Here is a 19,780-nt window from a genome sequence, read left to right as displayed (position 1 = left end):
GGGAGGGGTCAGGTTGTCAAAAGGAGATGCCAGATTGTGATCTGTGGAATGAGCCTTGATGAAGGCTCCTCCATGGCCTCGTGAGCTGCCTGCTGCCTTGCTTACCCTGTCCCAAAGCTGACAAGGAGAAACCAATCCTCTCTGGAGCCCGGGGAAGCTGCAGCCTGTCACCTGTGTGCCCGTAGACTGTCTTGGGTGCCCTGGGGGCTGCTGATCCCCTGGAGATTTCGCTGACATCTGAGAGCAGCTATCAAACTTGAAGTGTCACAGGCGTTGTCATATAAGTCAGCCTGGCACACGGAGCGGAGAGTCTGATTTCTCTGCAGCAGTCTGAGAGAGTCTGGGCATCCAAACCACGGGTGACTGAACTCAGATGGAAAGGGCCAAGAGCTGGAAAGTTTCTTGTTTGAGATGGGGGATCTGAACCAAACAGTGGCCGAGGGCTTGCCTTGATGCTTGGGGCACTCAGGAGAGAGAAGGGGCAACACCTCGGTCCAAAGCCAACTGGAGATGCCAAATAAAAGCTTGCTTAGGCTCCAGTGGTGAATTGCTTCATGGGAACGTGCTGTTCAGATGCTTTATTGAATTTTCAAGGAGCAGTTTTTCATTGGGGCTGAAATGAGGGAGAGAACAGCGTGTTCCAAGTCACTAAAAACCAACAGAGCAACAGCTTTACAGGTCTGTGAGTAGCAAGAAAGGTTTATTTAATAATGGAGAAAAGGCCGGAACATAGCCCAGGGTATCAAGAAGGAATTAATCCAATTAACAAAATAAAACATGGGCTTAAGAAGAAATACTAATTGTAGCTGTCCAGCGGGTTGTGTGATAAAGGTTATTTTTCTTAAGTTTCAAGAAGCTTGCAATATTGATCCCTCAAGGGCCTGAGATGTTAAATATACACTTCCCTGGTGAGTAAAGCAGGTTGTTAATTTTGTCCTGTCAGACCTGGTTGCTGAGCCTTTGGGTCTTGCATGAAATAAATGATTCTATAATAAATTTTGTATTGCCTCTGGATATATGTTGCCTTCTCTGTGTGGTCTGTATTTCATTTTGTCCCCGTCCAGTAAATTTCTAGTCGCATGAGCAGAAAGACCGGGCCTGTTGTTCTTCTAAAGCAAGTTGCAAATACTTTTACAATGGAAGACTTGCTGTTGTGTTGGGTAAAAGCTATAGCAGGCTGACGCCGTGAGAAACGAATGAGGCAAGGTGCGTGAGTTCGGGTTGAACAGGGGAACCTCCCGGGTTGTGGCACCTTCTGTAAGTCGCAGGTGAGGCCTCTGATGTGCTAGGGTTGTGTGGCCAATAATTGTTTTTTCTAATGTCTGTGGCTACCACAGAAGCAAGTGCTGAAGCAGACACAAAATGTTGTTTTGTTGTGGCTGCGACACCTGCTCAGCTCCAGTCATTTCTCTTCTGAGATGCGCTGGCTCTGCAGAACTCTGTAAGTGTTTTCCAGCCCATCTGGGAGCAGAAAGGGGTGAGAGGACATATTGTCCTCTTCTGGACAGAACATCTCACAGATTGCTTTGGAATAAATGGCTAGGGCTTGGGTTGAAGAATCAGGCCACTGTTTGTGAAGGGGGATGGGAAACACAGGACCAAACAAATTCAAAGATAAAAAATTCAAAGTTAACATCAGACCGTGAAACAAAAAATTGATGTAGGAGGTTAAAAGCTCTGTTGTGTCAGAAAACAGTATGTGATGTGGTCATTAAACTCCAGATTCCAGCATTGTGCTTTTTCAGGATATGTGCAGAGCTGTAGGTAATTCCAGCCTTTGTGCTGAACGATGCGTAGGTGGGGGACCTCCGCAGCATAGGGTTATGAGGTCCCTCCGTGTCCTGTTGGAAAACAAGTTTGAGAGGAGCCATTGAAAGAGTCCGGTTAAACAAAATGCATCTGGGATTAATATGGATTCATAATCCTACTAAAGGGAGCTCTGACATGGGGAAGAATATCCCAGTGATTTCACTTCGATCTCTTCACTGAGGTGTGTGTGGTATGAATATGAGGTGCAAGAGCAATGTTGCAGGACCTTAATCCTCATGCTGAGAGGATTTACTTAACATGACCAGTTCTCAGGCTGGCCCCTTTCAAAAAGCGGCTGCTTCAGTTCTTTTGACTTCATCTCAGAATAGGTTGTGGGGGGTTTAGGGTGATTTTATTTTACATAGCAGTAGTTTTGGCCCAAGTGTGTCACAGTGCTTTTTCCAAACTTGTACTGACACTGGAGTTTGGTCATGAGCTTGACCTGCTTGGAAATGTATGAGTGTGTTAGGGAGCAGAGAGGCGCACGCTCCCCCCTCCATTGCCAAGTGCCACCCTGTCGCCGTCTCTGCCACCGCGATGCGAAGGGACAGGGCGCTTGCACCCACTTCAGAGCCGTCAGGCACAGCCCTGTGTTGTGCATCTGACAGGCACTCTCTCTTTCTCTTATGGGCCTGTTTTTCCCACTGCTTCCCTTGTTGGCGTGGGTTTTTTTTTCTCCTACCACCTTTTTCCTGTCCTTTTTTTCCCCTTTCTTGCTCACACACACACGCACAAAGCATTGTTTATTTTTCGTCTTGCCCTTTCTGTTTCTCTCCCTCCAGATTTTCTTTATTTCTATTTTATATTAGTTCTAATCCCCTTCCCTGGAAGTCAGGCAGGGGGAGCAGGGTGGGGTGTGTGTGGTAGTTTTCAGTATCACTGCTTTGAAACAAACCTACTGGGAATTGTAACGGACAATCAGATGCTAGCAGTGATGTAGGAGCATATCACTGACATCCCTGAAATTCAAGAAAGTAGAAGCAATCTTTGGGAGGTCAGTGGAAAACCGGAGTTTTTGCTAAAGGAAGGTGGACAATATAGAGACTTCTTGGGGTTTTTTTTGTTCTTTAGAAAAGATTAAATGAATGATATTTATCTTCCTCTTAATAGCTAGATCACAAACTAATCTCTTCTGTTGATTTCTTCCACACAAACCAAACAAAACACAAACAAGATTGCGGAAGGTGGAGAAAAAGCTAGGTTTTTGAAGCGCATCCAAACCACCAAGAGTCATTCACTTTCCTTTCAAATGCAGCATTAGTGATAGAGCTCTAAATCAATGAAAGGTCTAAAATTAGATTATATTCCTGAGATCAGATGTGAATCACAAGTTAATCATGTTTTCTTTTATTATCACTGTCTTTATGCTTTTATTTTATCCTGAGAAATTAGGTTTCTGACTTGAAAGCAGAGTGAACTGTGAAGGCATGAAACCCTGCTGGGTTAGACCACGCCAGATCACCTGTGGATGGGGTCCCAGAAATGAACTTGGAGGTTCAAGTTGCATCCGAAACTGAGCTCAAGTAATTTATCAGTTAGTGCTGTGTGTCTGTCTCTCCCAGCCCTCTGATGTTTCAAGTAGCTGTTTTCTCAAATTAATGAGAAAATATTACTGCTAGAGCTTGCTAAAGGAAGGTTTAAAACCCACTCTGGAACTGACAGGGTAGGACAGCAAACAAGTATCTGTTGACTGTGGCACAAAGCTCAGGAAACTGTGTTCTCCATTCCTATATTTTTAGCTGAAACTGTGGTGAGATGCACCTGTATCTGAGAGCAGAGGTACAAGGTGACCTGCGAGATCAGTGTACAAGCAAGGCATGCAAGCATGTGGATGATGTGTATCTGTTCATATGAAATGGCAGCTTTAGGGACTACATTACCTTGCGAGCAGCACCAACTTTAGTCCCAGATTTGTGTGCATGATAGTGCAGGAACATGAATATATACTTGAGAGCTGACATTGGCATTGTGCCTATGTGTGTGTTTCTGGGAGAGGTATATCTTGGTAGACGTGTTTCTGGCTCGTTGTGGTTGAAGAATGATGGTACCCTGAATCTGTGGATGCAACAAACACTATGGACAATGCAAGTATAATGAATTCATGGGTTACTTATAGGGCAAAGATTTGGATGAACAAAACTGATGGTGTTGCAGGAGGGGAATCTGCAGAGGCCCTTGCAGAGAGTGTGCATACTCAGCACCAAAGTCCTCAAAGATGTCACCAAGCTATTCTCCCTGCTGCTGATCACATTCCAGTATGAATGAGAGACTGGGTATGGCAACAAGTGGTGACGACACATGCCAGCAACATAACCCTCTTAGGAATGAAGGTTGGTGTCATGGCAGAGCGGCGTATTAGGGCAGCACGCTTTTGTGGCAATGTACATGAGGGTGGGCAGCACATGATGGCTCAAATCTTGTGTTTGTAATCAGAGGGAGACAGGTGTATATAAAAAGGCTCCTCCATCTTTTCTCGGTGCAGCCACAGCACTTGCCAAAGCATAATTAGTGGGGCTCTCATGTTTCAGAGCAGACTGTTGAGCAGCTGCTGAAGTGCCAGCTCAGTTGGTAGCCTCGAAAACAAAACGTCCCTTGTTTCTCATTACTACTGTGAAATTCTGCCTTCCTGAACCCTGGGTTTGGCCCTGCAGCTTTCAGGATAGACAAAATGTGAGATTTTTGCCAATGATGTATTCTTCTAGGTCTGTTTAATATCCATTATCAGTTTAATGTGCCGCTTTAATGAGATTTTGCTTTTTCCATCTCCTCCGTAGAGCTGATTACTTAGTGTATGTGGTTGGTGTTTGTTTTGTTTTTTTTAAAGGAAGCTACAAGTGAAGTTGAATGCTTGCTTCAACTGAAGAGAATATTTCCCAAGTCCTAGGGGGAAAAGGTGAAAAAGTGAACTGGAGGATGTTGCTAGAAGGTATGTACATGACAGGAAGCCATGGCTAGCAGTGTGATTGTCAGCCGGAAACAAAAAGTCACGGCCAACGTGACACTGCTACACGATACACTTTCTGTGTCCTGTTGCCTGCTGGACTTTGTGGCCTGGGGAGCAGTGCACATCTACGTGAGATATTCTCTTGTCCATTCGTCTGCTGGAGTTTGAATTATTGTGCATCTGGTTAATCCACTTTGCTGGAGTTGGCAAGTCCTGGGTTTTTTTCTTCACTGACACCTGCTACTGTAAGGATCTTGAACAGCTATGGGCAGAAGAGTGTGTGTGTGAGCAGCCTTCACCGACAGGCAGCTGAGTGCACTTCAGACCCCAGGCAGCTTCGAGGTGTCTTGGCTGTTCAGAGCTCTGCAGATATGAACGCTGGGCTTTTCTGGCACGTTCTCACGTTGGCCTGGTCACTCTCACCATGCTAGTACATGGGAAAGAAGACTTCCTCTCAGATGTAGCTTACATCATCTTGGAACTGGTCATTGCGGTGCTGGCCATCCTGGGGAACATCCTGGTCTGCTGGGCAGTCTATTTGAATAGCAACTTGCAGAACGTCACCAACTATTTTGTGGTGTCCCTGGCTGCTGCTGACATTGCCGTGGGCGTGCTGGCAATCCCCTTTGCCATCACCATCAGCACTGGCTTCTGTGCCTTCTTCTATGGCTGCCTTTTCATTGCCTGCTTCGTCCTGGTCTTGACTCAGAGTTCGATCTTCAGCCTCCTCGCTATTGCCATTGACAGAATCATTGCGATCCGCATACCCCTCAGGTAAGCACGGGTTGGGGGTTGGGCTGCGGGGACGGAGGGAGGCTAGGTTGGTGAGGGATGAACATCGGTAAAAACAACAGATCTGGAGATGAATCGAGGAAGGAAAAGTTAAATGAGGAGCAACACTTTTTCCCTTGTAATTTGAAAAAAACTTTTCTGGGTCTTGAAGGTTGCCTTGGCTGCTGGATTTTCTGGTTGTGTCTTTTTCCAGTTCTTCTCTGTCCTCTTGTGGTGTGTGCCCGTGGCATCACAACAGCCCCACCTGGGAGCTGCCTTTCCATATCTAGATGGTAACCTCGGTAACGTGCACCCTGATCCACAGCCAGCAGCACCAGAAGGTCACTGTGGGAAAGCGGAGCTAAAGCAATACATGGTAGAGGGCAGAAAGGGGATGAGGTCAACTTGTCTCCTTCCCCAGTGCAGCTGTAGCAGTGGCGTTGTGCAGTGTGGATGGGGTTTTCTCTTGGGGGTCCATTAAAGGTGAAGGGAGGAGAAGCAGCAGGCTATGAAGAAACAGGCCTTAGGAAGATTTGGGCTAGCTTAGGCACTGCCTCTGGAAGCAAAACATGTCAAGGTCAAGGCAGAGCCTTGTCCCAACCCAGACCTGCAGAAGGTTATTCTGTGGTCTCTGCTTTGGAGTTTAAAGGAAAAAAAAAAAGATGTTTCAATGTTAGAGCATGAAAGCTGAATATGACTAGGTGCTACTTGTGAGCAACCACGGAGGCTGATGTGGGACAAGAGGAAGTTTTGCCACACACACAGGAGCTGCTACTCAGTTCAATTTTCCAGAAGCTCATTGCTCTGACGGGATATATGTGACCGTGGGCATGGAGCAGCATTGCGTTTCGTGGGCTGGGTTTGAATGCTTTGTGACAATGCTTCCAAGTCACTCAGTAAGCTCAAAAGATGTAGAGGAAGCCCTGGGAGAGGCCAGTGCAGGCAAAGTGTAGGAGTCTTCTTCCTTCCCGTCCCATCATTAGGAAGACACAGCACACTCTCAGGAATGGAAAGACTTGCTTCCTATCCTGCTGAACAACAAATATGGCTGCAAAAATGGAACAAATTTCTGATTGTTCTGCTCTCAAGTTTGAGTTTTAGGACATCTTCACTCCTGTTGAGCTTAAATAACTTGAGTTGACCTGTGCAGTTTAGTTTTTTCTCTTGTGATCACTCTGGTCATCCAGCACTTAAAACGGTTAACACAAACCTCCCATTCAAAACCAGAAAGCATTCTTTTCCCCAGAGCTGTGGAGATTACCTTTCCATGTGGACCAGTGCAGCATAGCCTTTGCTGAAGCCTTGCCTCAGCAAGCTTGTGCTGCTATAACGTTACCATTAATTGTTGGTTTCCAAACCTATAGCCATGCCTGTTACAGCCTCTGCTTTTGATGTAGTTGTAAGGAATAACTATTCCATTCCATTGCAGAGAAAGCTCTATTGCTATTAATTACCTATAAATTGGACTGTCTCCATTTTTCTACAGTTCTACAGATAGATGGTTTCAGTTTATTAACCAAAATAATGGTAGATGGTCCAAAGAAACATATGTAGAGTAGCCCTCAGGAACATGCCCGTTAAGTGATTTTGGGAAGGGCCAATGTCTTTAATTCATCTCTCGTGAGCCAACTCTGAAGACTTTTGCTGACAGTTTAAGCACTCTTGTTGCTAGAGGATGACTTGCCAGGAAAAGGATTTTAAAAATCTGGATTTCTGCCCATTTGTGGGGGGTATCATTGTAACTATATTGTCATGAAAATTTAATTTCCTGGAATAGCCAAGGTAAAGAGTCTTTTAGAAAAATCAGACTTCATCAGTGCTGAGCACTGTACCGGTTTCACAATTTTGTTTTTGAAAAAACAGAGCACACCCTCTTCTGCCCCAGAAACAGTGGAGTTGACTGGATGCAGAAACCCGAAGGTAGATCCATGGGTCCTCCCTCTCCTCGTCCTCTACTGGTTTGTCCTTTGACAGTAGGAGCGAAGAACTTGTCAATTGTGTTTTCCCTTAAGAATTTACGGATGAATAAGCATTAGATTTATAGCCTCAGACATGCTGAGAAAGTGAAAGCTGATTAGCTGAGGAGGGAAATGTGGTATGATTCAGACTGCTTACATCCTCATTTTTGTCGTTTTCTAATATCTGGTTGTCTCAAAAATGTGTCAAACCATTGGAAGGAAGGTTCTGCCACTAAAGATGCAACGTTTTTGCCCTGTTCTTTAATGCCTGGGAAAGCCTCTTCTCTCCTCCTCAGAGGACAAGAAAGGTAGCACCAGGCATTCCTAATATTCATTAGATGAATGCTCTTAAAAAATTAATAAATCAGACTTCCTTCACTCTAGGGAAACCGAAAAGGGCCAAACCTAATTTTTTTTCTTTTTTTTTTCTTTTTAACTGTTTCATGTCTGCTTTGTCCTAAGGAAGGTAAGCACATGTCTCAGTGGATACATATGTGGATGTGTATTCCCACACAAATGAACTGTCAGTATTAAGAAGGCAGAATAGTGGGATTTGTGATGCTGCTTGGTTTTGGAGACCTCAGTACATAAGTAAGTTACCTTTGGAATGATTTTTCTGTGGATGAAAGACCCTCCCCAAAAAAATTGCAGTGAGGAAAGACATCTATAGGTAAAATTTAAAAATACGTAAAAAATAACTTGTGAATGTCTGATGGGTTCCACCTTTCAAATGATTAAAATATTGTGTAGAATTTGATAAACTTTCCAAAAGTTGTCAAACACTTTGCTGAGTTCTGCCAGGTTTTATTACAATTGTAACACTCTGCAAGTGGCAATAAAGCACTCCTGAGCAAGTGAGTCCGAGCCATTGTTTGGTCTAGGATAAAATCTGAACTGTGTCTCCAACATGGCAGGTACCTGAAAACCTGCGCTTGCTGATACAAAACCCCTGGGTGTTCTAAACAAAACTGGCTGGGAGTCCGAGCTCCAGGATGAAGTCAAGGGCCAAGAACAATTGCTGCTTTCCAGGCTCTTTGGTGCCAGCAAATGCTCCACGGGCACACTGCCTGGCCACGTGTTCTTGTGCTGGCGTTCGTGGTAAAGGTACTCCCATGCTGAAGGACAGGTAGCTCCAATGCACGGGAAAGAGAGGAGAAATTTGTCTTCCTGCAGCCAAATGGAAAAGTTTTCTGGGGTTACTATTCACCTGTGACATGAATACTTTTGCAGGTCACACAGTGCCAAGTACAGTAACCTGCTGAAGTGCAGACCTTTTCCTCTGACAAAAGTTGTTTTGGAGGTGGTTGGCTGCCTGAGCTACTGCGATGCTTCTCTAGGAAAGCATTACTACGGTGCAGCTCCCTGTCTCCTGGATCACTGGAACAGATTTGTCCCATGTAGTGGTGATTGGAACTGCAGCTCTGAGGTGGCATTGGGATGCTTTTCTGCCGGAGGCCAGGAGATCTGGACAGGAACAACTGGCTTCTCGGAGTCTGGGGCAGGAAGAATAGGCAAAATGAACACAAACCCTGAATGAAGTATAGGACATGGAAGGGACCTTGGTGAACAGTCTGTTTCAGCAGTTGCTTTAATTCTTTTAGGGTTGCCTTCTCAAGTGTGAACATCTGAATCAGTGAATGTAGTGATAGGACAAGTGGTAATGGCTTCAAGCTGGAAGAGGGGAGATTTAGACTAGATGTAAGGAAGAAATTCTTTACGCTGAGGGTGGTGGGGCGCTGGAACAGGTTGCCCAGAGAAGCTGTGGCTGCCCCCTCCCTGGCGGTGTTCAAGGCCAGGTTGGATGGGGCTTTGAGCAGCCTGCTCTGGTGGGAGGTGTCGCTGCCCATGGCAGGGGGGTTGGAACTAGGTGGTCTGTAAGGTCCCTTCCAACCCAAACTATTCTATGCTAATCTTTTATTGTCACTTTGAGCCTTACTGGACGTAATGACTTTATGACAAGGGTTTCCTACATACGCTCATGTTTGTGTCAAATAGATTATGGGCAGATTCAGCCCAATGTGAAGGAATAGTCATTCCCTTCCTCCTTTGAACAGCCATGGGCATGGCTTTGAAAGCAGTGCCAGTTGTCTCTGGCTTCATGGGCAGTGGAACTTGCTGTTGCCGGGGTTTTTGTCTGAAAGCTGATCGTGCCACGGGCAAAAGAACGGTGCCTGCCCACCGTCATTGCTTCTGCTCTTGAGAGCCCTGTGCCTGCCTGTGGGATCCCATCTACCCAGCCTCCATAGCACAGTCAAGCACTAGTATCACTGAGTGCCTGGTGGTAGGGGAGGAAGTTTCTTGGTGGAGCGTTTTGGGAAGAGGTTGTTTAGGTGGTGCATGAGTAGGTCTGTGTTTGGTTTCCTGCTCTGCCACAAGATTTCCTGCATGACCTCGGATTGTCAGTGTCTTTCATTTGCAGATACATGTAACGGGGAGATAATGTCCAGCTTTTGTCCTGCCCTCTGCGACTGCAGCTGCCCGAGGTGTGGGTTGTTAGGGAGATGTGTTTGGTGAACAGTGTTTTGTAGTGATTTGTTAAAAACCATTGAGCACTGCTGGAATTCAGATGAAAGCCCAGTACCTATAATGCTGAGCCCAGGCTTTCTGGTGTGATGCAGTAAAGGTGGCTGAAACGTGCTCCGTGCATGGCAGAGCCGTCTGGCCAAGATAGGCAGTGCTGTCAGCCAGAGGTGGGTTTGGAAGACAAGCAGCAGGCTGGTTGGATGCTGTGACGATGACTTAGGCCAGCTACACATCATGCAATGTATGGAAAGATTTTAACTTCTGTCTTCCACCCAGCTTCATAGTTTATGAATCGGACTGGTGAGGTACTACACTTTCTGCAGGAATCATTGTCTTGATGACACAGAGCTTAGGCCAAGGACCCAGAAGCATCATGTCCTCAGCCAAGTTACTCTGGGCAGCACAGATAAGTTGAACATTCACTAGGGGCGGCTGTTCTCCTGGTGTCAGTGTGCCAACCTGATCGTTGGGAGAGCAGCAGGGCCTGTGAAATTATTTTGGAGAAAGCATCCATGTTGTCATGTGTTTGCAACAGTGGGTTTTGTTTTTTAGTGCCCCTACCCCCACACCCAACTCCACCACGAGTCTCCCTGAGCTCTGCACTAATGTTCTTTATGTCTGGAGTTTCATGAGCAGTAGTCATCATCTGTGTCCCATTTCCAGGAAGCAGAACTGCTTGTGCACGGACAGTCCAGCGCTGTCTGGACACATCAGACGTGCTACAAAGTCACCTGCCAGCTCTGCAGAACACAGGCTGTAGGTGCGACCAGCTCCTTTCAGCAGGCTGTGTCTGCTGTGTAGGTGCCAGCAACTCACTATATATGCGATGCTTCCTGGGAGCCCTGACCTTACCATGTAGAGCTGTACAGCACTGGGGATGCAGAGGGTAGCTTCGACTTGGCTGCTGTGAGCCTAGAGAGGTGCCTGGACGGGTGCATAACCTCTGCAATGCCAGCCTGGTGACATCTCTAAGTGGACAACAAGAGTGAGTCCAGGAAAGTCCCTCTGGACAATAACCCTACCTCAGCCAGGTCAGCCTGCAGTGTCTCATGGGGGTCCGAGAAATTCGGCTCTCCCAAGTGACTGGACACTTCTCAGTGGGTACCTGGCTGACGTAGTGCCACACACTATGTGACGACATGCCATGAGCTTTCTCTCTCTAACCCACGGTGATTCAGATCAAGGTGTTATGGAAAGACACTCACTGATAGGTTGACAGTTGCCACTGCCAGTACAACGGGCTGTGGTGGAAGGCAGGAGGCTGCTTGGGTTAAGTGCTGTTCCTAAGGCTTGTGAAGTTTGTTGTGTGGCAATCCCCAGAGGGTAAGAGGGAGGGAGAAGTGGGGGGGTGTTTGCCTGGAGCATTAATGAGTGTATTTTTAGTGGAAGGGAAGGGACATCTCTAGTCGTGGGATAACAGCTGCAAATTTCAAAATTCCTGTGACAAGATGTAGCCAATTCCAGGGCTGCAAGGTTTTGAGAGGGTTTTTTGTTTGTTTTTTGTTTTTGCAAACTTCAAGTGCTTTCAGCCAATCTCTTGCACTCTGAGTGTACTTTTCAAAGCACAGCTGCTATTTTGCTGTGTTGATGAGGTCTGAATGTGAGCAGCAACCTGCTACCATCCGTGCTGTGCCCTTAGCATCCCCTAAGCATTGAGCAGGATCCACTACTTGCTGGAGAAACCTTTTTATGTCTCAGAATCAGCTGAATCCCTCCCTCGTATCTGGAAGGAGGATTTCAGTGTATTTTGGGTACTGGGAATGGCATGGCTGGCTCCCTCGTCCACTCCCTCTTTTCTGATTTTGAAACGCAGCTGGGAAAGGGAGACTCAAGCCTGCTGGTCTCGTGTGGAGCCAGCTTTTCTCCAAGGCCCATCAGCAGGGATTTAAGGCATGTGCAGGATCTCCATTCTGTACTGTGCCCGGCAAAAGCAGCCTCTCTCCTCCCCAGTCTTGAACTTTCATTGCGATAGGAGCGGGAACCTGTGGGAGTAACTACTTCACTGAGAGACAGAAAGATTTCTATGGCTTGTTGGATTTTTTTTTTTTAGTGTTTGTTTGCTGAGAGAATTCTGGGGACAGAGGGAGGAGCATTGGGTAAACACTGGGAGCCCAGCGCTACTGTTGTCCGATCTCAGACGCATGGGGTCAAGTACAGTGTGGGACCCATGCTGGGTGATGTGGGAATCCAGCCATCTACTTTCCATGCTAAGCATTACCAAGGGAAGGACATTGCACTGAATGTTAAACTGTTGCCCTGATTTACTCTTTCAGAGAGAAGAACTGGTGGAGTCAGCTCAGGACTCGCAGTAACCTGTGAGGCCCTGGGAACTGGCTGATACTTCAAACAAATAAAGATCCCTGGCTGCACTGTCAGGTTCTTACCATGTTGCTTATTGCCTCTTTCAACAGATCTTAGAGAATTTACTGCTAAGAGGACCGGCTTCAGCCAGGCATATCAAATACCTCCACTACTGAAGTCCCCTTTGGTGTGTGCAGTGCAGCCCACAGCACACCTGTAGTCAGAGCACTGTCCTCAGCTTAATTCCTCCTTTTGCAGAAAGACGTGGGGTCAGCTTAGCTGGGCTGGCGAGGAAAACGGCTGACTTAGTTATTTAAGGACGTTTGGTGGTGCTGCCCTTTCTGAAAGTGCTGTTGTGGAGCAGAGTGAGATGCTGTGCAAGGGAATGCCAGCCTGGCTTCTGCAGCTCAGCAGAATTTCCCTGGAGCACACCTGAGTATGGACTCAGGGCTGATGGCACTGTCCCTTCAAGTTCTTCGGTGCTGTTTGGCTTATAGATCTACTGCAAGACAGGCCTAGCAATTCCGTGCTACAAGGCTGCTCCTTTGCCAGGAAGGAGAAGCTACCTCAGCAAGAGAGCCACGGTGGTCTTCATCACTGAGGGTCAGAGAAGTGCTGTTGATTATCCGGGCTGCAAGATCTACATGCATGACCAAGTGGGCTGGTGGAGTGAAGGAACACAGATGAAGACTGTGTTAGTTTCCCTGCTTTTCTGTCACCTGTTCACTGCCTAAAGGAAAGGCGAGGGAGATAGGTGGCAGACAGTGTCACTAGGGAGTCCTTGCTGTGCTGTGCTGCATGGGTTCTGCACGGCAGTTCAAAGGTCCGTCTGAAGAAGCAGGCACCTTTCTTGCTGTCTTCTGGGACGCTGGGCCGTTGGGAAGTTGCTTGGGTGTCAGGGGCTTCTTGAATGACGCTGATGTGATTCCCATTTCCTCTGCTTTACAGGTACAATGGCTTGGTGACTGGCTCTCGAGCTAAAGGTATCATTGCCATCTGCTGGGTGTTATCTTTCATCATCGGCTTGACACCAATGCTAGGGTGGCACAATCGCTCCCAGATCGAAGAGCTGGGTTCCAATAAGTCATCTCCCATCAACTGCAGCAACAGTATGGTGGCATGTCTCTTTGAGGCTGTGGTCACCATGGAGTATATGGTCTACTACAACTTCTTTGCCTGTGTGCTCTTGCCCCTCCTCCTCATGTTTGGTATCTACTTGAAAATCTTCATGGCAGCCCGGCGACAGCTCAAGCAGATGGAGAACAAGATGATGCACGGGGAACGTTCTCGCTCTACTTTGCAGAAGGAAGTCCACGCAGCTAAGTCTCTAGCCATCATTGTTGGGTTGTTTGCAGTCTGCTGGCTTCCACTACATATTATTAATTGCTTTACCCTTTTTTGCCCAAATTGTGCCCATGCTCCCCTCTGGCTGATGTATCTGGCTATTATTCTGTCTCATGCCAACTCAGTTGTAAATCCTCTAATTTATGCCTACCGAATCAGGGAGTTCCGATACACCTTCCGTAAAATCATCAGCCAGCATATCCTGGGCCGGAAGGAGCCGTTCAAGGCAGGAGCAGCCAGCTCTAGGACTTCCGCCCATGGCGGGGACGCAGAGAATGCCAGCATACGAATCAGTGAGTATGCGTTAGAGGTATACACCAATGGAGAGATCCACAGGGATCCTGAAAAGCAGGACTTAAACAAATGCAAAGCTGGCTTGGAATGGCACCAGAATGGAAATGCTTTGGACATGGAGACGAATGGGCATCTCCCACATTCCTGCAAAAATGGGATTCTCTCAGATGCGTGCATGAACAGGGAGCTTCACAGTGAAGAGCTAATTGATGCCCAGGTGTCCTACTCGGATCTGGAAAGAGCAGCCTTCGAAGCAGCTGATGTTTCCTGATGCGACTTTCAGAGTCTTCCTGGTAGAATTATTTTTTTTCCATAGGTGACCTCTGCCATGGCAGAAAGGGAAGTTGGGGGGCAGGGGGCTGTGGAGAAAGGGTCCCTACCCAGGACTGTTGGAATGATCATAAATACTAGACTGGAGAAAAGCCAAGAGACCATTGAAATGGACTAAGGAAGGAGGGACACGTTACCCATTGATGACCTGTCACCAAGAGCAGTGCCAAGGTCAAAGAATGGCATTCCAAGTTCAGCACTGGGAGACTCTGCTGACGCAGGGCATATCATGACATTATGCTGTACTGTGTACCTGTGGTTGTATGTCGGTTTTGCTGTCTTTACCAACAGAAATAAAAGTGTGGCTGGAAGTACTCACTAAATTGCAAAGAGCAACAGGGAAGGGTCCTTTTACTCCTTGGCCCTGCAGCAAACGGAAGGGGGATAGCAACATCTATTGGTCAGCAAGGATGCCAGCAGCTGCTTGGAGAGGGAAGGAATTTACCTGATGGGAACTCTGGATACCTTCAGCCATGGCATTTTGTCTTTCAGTTCGTGTTTTTAAAGCTTATACTGCAACAGGTTGCTCGAATATTGTTTTGTTTCTTGTCTTGATAAGATTACTTTATCTTAAGTTATAAAAGATGGGCAAGAACTCGTATCCATTCCCTGAGCGCTGAATCTTCCAGATGCACAAGGCAAATATAACCTTATAGCTCTCCACTTTGTCTAACAAATAATGAAAACGGAGTCCATAATAGGGATTTCCCTTAGCAAAAGGGCTGCTCACAGGACTTGGTGCTGCATGTAGCGGACAAGCAGGCCAGGTTGTGGTCTGTGCAACCAGGGTGGTCATGCTGTGAAAAGCTATCACTGGGTGTGTGAGCTGTCTGGAGGCTGGTGAGCACTGTCTGCTTTTTCCCCCTGTCTCTGTGCTTGTCCTCCTGAGCTCCTAGAACACAGATTCTTTTCATGGCCCCAAAATGTGCATGAGGAGAGCTAGTTTTCCGTGTTTTGGTCATTTTTGTCCTCACTTAAAAGGCTATGGGATTTTTTTCTTCTTTCTTGGGGTAGGGAGGCATACACACACACACACACACACATATATCTAACACTTATTTTTGGAATTCCAGTGAGCTCTATTTAAACACCTGTTCTCCTGCAATTTCATTTTTTTCCTGCTGTGCTTTACTGTGAAGCCCAATGTGTCCCTGCGGTGCAGAGGCCAGCAGAGCTGGGTCTGTCTGGGTAGAAGGTGCTCCTACTCTGAGAAGCGGAAAGGCTTCAGTAGTAGTGGAAATCAGCGTAGAGGCTGCAGTAGTCTGTCTGTATAAGAGAACAGGCAAATCTGTGCTGCAGCAAGTGTATGCACTGATGTGGTTTGTTGTAGAGATGTTTCACAGCAGTTTGATAATTTTCTGTATCACTTACAAAGCCTGGCTCAAGGACAGCAGAATGCCCCATCAGCTGGAATTCTACCTAAAGATTGTCTGGTGTTTGTTTTCCAGACAAATAATCCACGTCCAATATCACCAGCCTTCTGGAGAGACAGGCAGTAATGGTCCTACTAGAAAACTAAAAGTCTGGTAATTCCTGGGATCTGAAGCTTATTCCCTAGCTGAAAACATCAGAAGCATCAGCCCTCAGGCCTGGCTTCTCCTCGTATCCGTCCACTGACATTTCAGAAGCCAAATAATTGCATTTTCAGCAAGGAAGGGGGAACTGGATTTTGATATTTGAGGAAGAGCAGGTTAGGTTTGATTGTCTTATTCCATGTTTATTTTAAATATTGCAAACTATTAAAATTAAAAGTCAGTTTTATTTGAGGAGAACTTTTTTTTTGCCAGTCTCCCTATGTGAAGGTGGGAGTAGTTTATAATGCTGAACATGTTGGAGTATGTAACTGCTGCAGGCTAGCACAAAGCTCCTGTGAGACAGATAAAAAGACGTGGTTGCAACCACAATCCTTAGCAGAAAGACAGACAGCTTCATAGAACAATAGACTTCACAGTTTAGTTGAATTGCTTTCTTGGCATGGCTCTTCCACGTAGTCGAATGTCGGAGGAGTGGGTTATCACTCCAGCGCCATTAACAAGCACTAAGCCATTTCCCTGTGACTGACGTCGTAGGTAGTTCCTCTACAGGATGACTTGGGCTCTTGTTACTCTTGATCTTTCTTGATGGAATATTTTGTAGGTTATTTGTGGGATGGCTCCTCTGACCTGTAACAGTGGCAGAGGAACTCACTCAGGAAAATGGGGGTCTGATCTCTTCAGGCCTCAGTTGGGAGCTGAAATGTTTCTAAGAATAACACAAGATTACATCCGGTATTCATGTCAATAACAATTGGGTCCACAAAGAAGCAGAGCAGGGAAGGAAGTGTGGGAAAATACCAGCATCGCTCATGTGCTGGAACACAGGCGAGTGCAGAAGTGTCTCCTATGGAGCATTAGTTGCCATTATAAAGGGCCGTTTTATGCCACATTGCATCAGACTTTCAACAGCCAGTGTGGGTTGGTTGCTTTTTATTGTTTTCTGAGCTTCTTCACACTCAATTATGGCAGCTTCTTGCTTGGTTGCCACAAGAATCGAGCTGATCTATGTTGATGCAACAAACTTCAGATTGTCCTTCTGGAAAACTTTCCTGCCCAACCAGATCGCCAGGCAGGATTACAGACTTTCCAGAAGTCTTGGAATTAGCTTTTCTGTTGCTGTTTGAGATGCCCTCCAAGTGCGTCCAGTCCCTTTCAATATTAGTGATCCAGATTTGAAATGAAAAGGCTGCGTGACGAGGCCGGGATATGTGTGCAGGAGGAAGTGCAGTGGAAGTAAGGAGGCAGCATGTTTCGTAGGGAATTGGAAGTCTGTAGTCACAGGAAGGAAGGGATGGCAATTGCACCGCATGCTGTGTGCCTTCTGGCAAACACATGTCTGAGATGGACCTTCAGAAGCTGTTTCCGAAGTAGTTGTTGGGGAGAGCATAAGCCTTTTGAACAGAATTTTGGACTTTTTATTTCTTGTTTCCTAAGGTGATTCAAGGCTTGCTTTGTTTTGGTTTTCTTTTTTTTTTAAAAAAAAAAAGAACAAGCTGTAGGGTCCCATCAATGAAGTGTGCTCGCTCTTCTTCCTGACAGCGCTCTCCACTCTTGAGAGAAGTACCTGTCTTCCAAACCGCATAGGGCAGGGAACATTAGAGAAGTGAAAGTTACATAATTTTTTCCTGACCTTCCCACTCATATCCCCATTTTCCTTCCAGCTTGAGAATGTTTAGCTGATTAAATATAGCTGTTCTGGCTAAACAAAAATGGTGCTAAGACAAAGGGAAGAATGAGGTTACCATCAGAAGAGGCTGGAGAAGATCTCCTTGGGAATCCAAGGTGCAGTGGGTTCAGAGAGCAAGAGCTGGGCTAAGAAGGGACTAATTTCATTGAACTGGAACTTCTTACTAAAAATGGCTGAAGACCCGTAGAGAGATGCGGTGCTTTGTTTGGCGTGAGGGCATTCCGTGAATTTCACCATTCCCTGGAGACTCTTAGGCTCCAGGGTTTATTTGCTTTATAGGGTTTTGGAGAAAGTAAAGTTTGATCAGTTGCCAGGAGTAATTTTATCAAGAGTTCTTCTTGGGGCCTCTCCTCAATAGGGCACTGCTTTTTGTGTGTGCAAATAAATGTACTTACAGCTTTGTCCTGCAGAATTTCTTTTGGATCAGTAATATTTCAAAGCTCTGTGCAAGTTTGAACTGCGGCTTGTGATCAGGGAAGCAATTTGGTATGGTGGGACAGCTGGGGTTACGGTAGACAGAAAGGGTTTGCCACTGATCCCAGTTGGTGCTGGGAAGCTTACTGTGCAGGTGGACTTGGGAGTTACACGGAGTAGTCTGACTCTTTGATCATTCTTTGAAAAGAGGCTCCAGGGGATGGTGGTGCGTACAGAAAAGTCTCTGAGGTGTGGGAGCAGACTGGAGGATTAGGGTGAGATGGGAAATCTTGGTGGCGAAGGAAGATTTGTAGGGTAGCTGTTTGGGAAGGTTTCAGGGGAGCAGGAATGTGCTGGGAGGTGCTGGGGATTGCACAGATGGTGCTGGCATGTGACCAAGGTGTGACTTGCTGAGGAAGGACTCTGGAAAGGATGTACAGTCCTACAGCTCTCCTGGAGTCACTGCAGAGGGTCAGCCTCACCTGATGTGTGCGGAAGGTTGGCTTCATATGGTCTATGTGTGACTGATGGTTCTTACGGGTTATCTCCTTTTCAGATGCATAGTCTTGTTTCATGAGCATGTCCAGGTGTACCAAAAGCACTTCTGCTTCATGAACATGAGCCCTACCTAAAACCAGATCAATCCAGCCGTGTTCTGTGGGAAGGACGAGCATGCTGTAACAGTGCTGCGATGCATTAAAACTGTAGAATACTCTCCAGTGGTGTTTGCTAAGTTTAGCTGCCTAATAGTCAGTTCCCTCCCAATTTGTTCTGGGCATCAAACTGCACTGAGTCATGCCAGAGAGTTTTTTTCTTTCTAGCCCTGAGCTTTTGGCCTTCTGTACAGTAAACCACATCAAGAGTAACTGAAACACCAGTTCCTCATTTGCATAAGAGGTGACTAACCCTGACAGACTAAGAATCGCAGAACTGGGGCAGTGCTGTGTGTAACTCCCTGTCTTATTTGTCTGCTGGGACTGTTCACACAAGGATGTGTTAATAGGATGTGTTGATCTGAGAATATCCTTTGCTTCCCGCTCTGTCTCAGGAGCTGGTGTTCCTGCCCCCATCTTGGGGAGCGGTTGTCTCTGTGGTCTGCAAGCCAAGACACTGAACACCCTGCTGCACACGCTGTCACTATAAAACAATTACTCTTTTAATTTAAATGTTCTATGAATATAGTTGTTGTTTTCCCTCTGTCTGTCAGTTACCAGTGGGAGGGGAGGGAAGGGGATGGGAGAATCTGTGCATGCAAGTGTATTTAAAGTGCATTGACCAAAGGTTTCTGTTGTGTTTTTTTTTTAATCTGTGAATTTTTCATATCTGTGAAGTCATCAGACTGCTGGGCAGTGAGGAGCCGCTGGTGCTGTTGAGTCTGTCTTGGTTACATTTCTAAATAAGCATTAAAATAATAAAATATATTTGTAAAAGAGAGCTTGAGTGCCTTTGTACCAGGAAGATCCAGCTAACTGGCCCTTTTTTGGTGCAAGTGTTTTCTTATTATTTTATTAGCTTTTTCCATAGACCGATGCTTCCAGAGAGCTCTCTCCCTGGCACTGCCTGTTCTTTTGCAGGAGATGTTAGCATGGACTGAGGTGACAGGTGCGGACTGACTAGAAGACCCCTCACATCTCTGACATCCTGGGAGCTGCGATCTTGGCAACAGGAGAAAATGTTTACAGCTGCATACTGAACATAAGGTAGAGCACTGTATTTGCCCAAAGCACTGCAGTGTCAGAAACAGTGTGCTACAGAGTAGGACCTGAAGGGTCCATAACTGGACTATGAAACAACTTTTCCAGCTGTGACTGGAGCATCCCAGCCTGCTGGCTCTCCTTCCACCAGTGCACCTCAGACTTCCTTGCAACAC

General features: G+C 46.5%; 1 protein-coding gene across 3 annotated transcripts in view; it reads left to right on the top strand.

Annotated features, from left to right (window-relative positions):
* Nucleotides 1-19,342, top strand: part of ADORA2A (adenosine A2a receptor) — a 31,896-nt gene extending 12,554 nt beyond the window's left edge. For all 3 annotated transcript variants that reach the window (XM_075434778.1, XM_075434777.1, XM_075434779.1), the window contains exons 2-3: nucleotides 4,634-5,527; nucleotides 13,255-19,342. In XM_075434778.1, the coding sequence (XP_075290893.1) occupies nucleotides 5,178-5,527; nucleotides 13,255-14,215 (1,311 nt within the window). In that variant the 5' untranslated portion in view covers nucleotides 4,634-5,177 and the 3' untranslated portion in view covers nucleotides 14,216-19,342. The remainder of the gene's footprint in view (nucleotides 1-4,633; nucleotides 5,528-13,254) is intronic.
* Nucleotides 19,343-19,780: the final 438 nt, after the last annotated feature.

This window comes from Opisthocomus hoazin, chromosome 13 (genome assembly GCF_030867145.1).
Source record: "Opisthocomus hoazin isolate bOpiHoa1 chromosome 13, bOpiHoa1.hap1, whole genome shotgun sequence".
In the NCBI taxonomy this organism is placed as follows: Eukaryota; Metazoa; Chordata; class Aves; order Opisthocomiformes; family Opisthocomidae; genus Opisthocomus; species Opisthocomus hoazin.
Note: the sequence above shows the minus strand (reverse complement) of the source record. Positions and strands in the feature narration are given on the sequence as shown.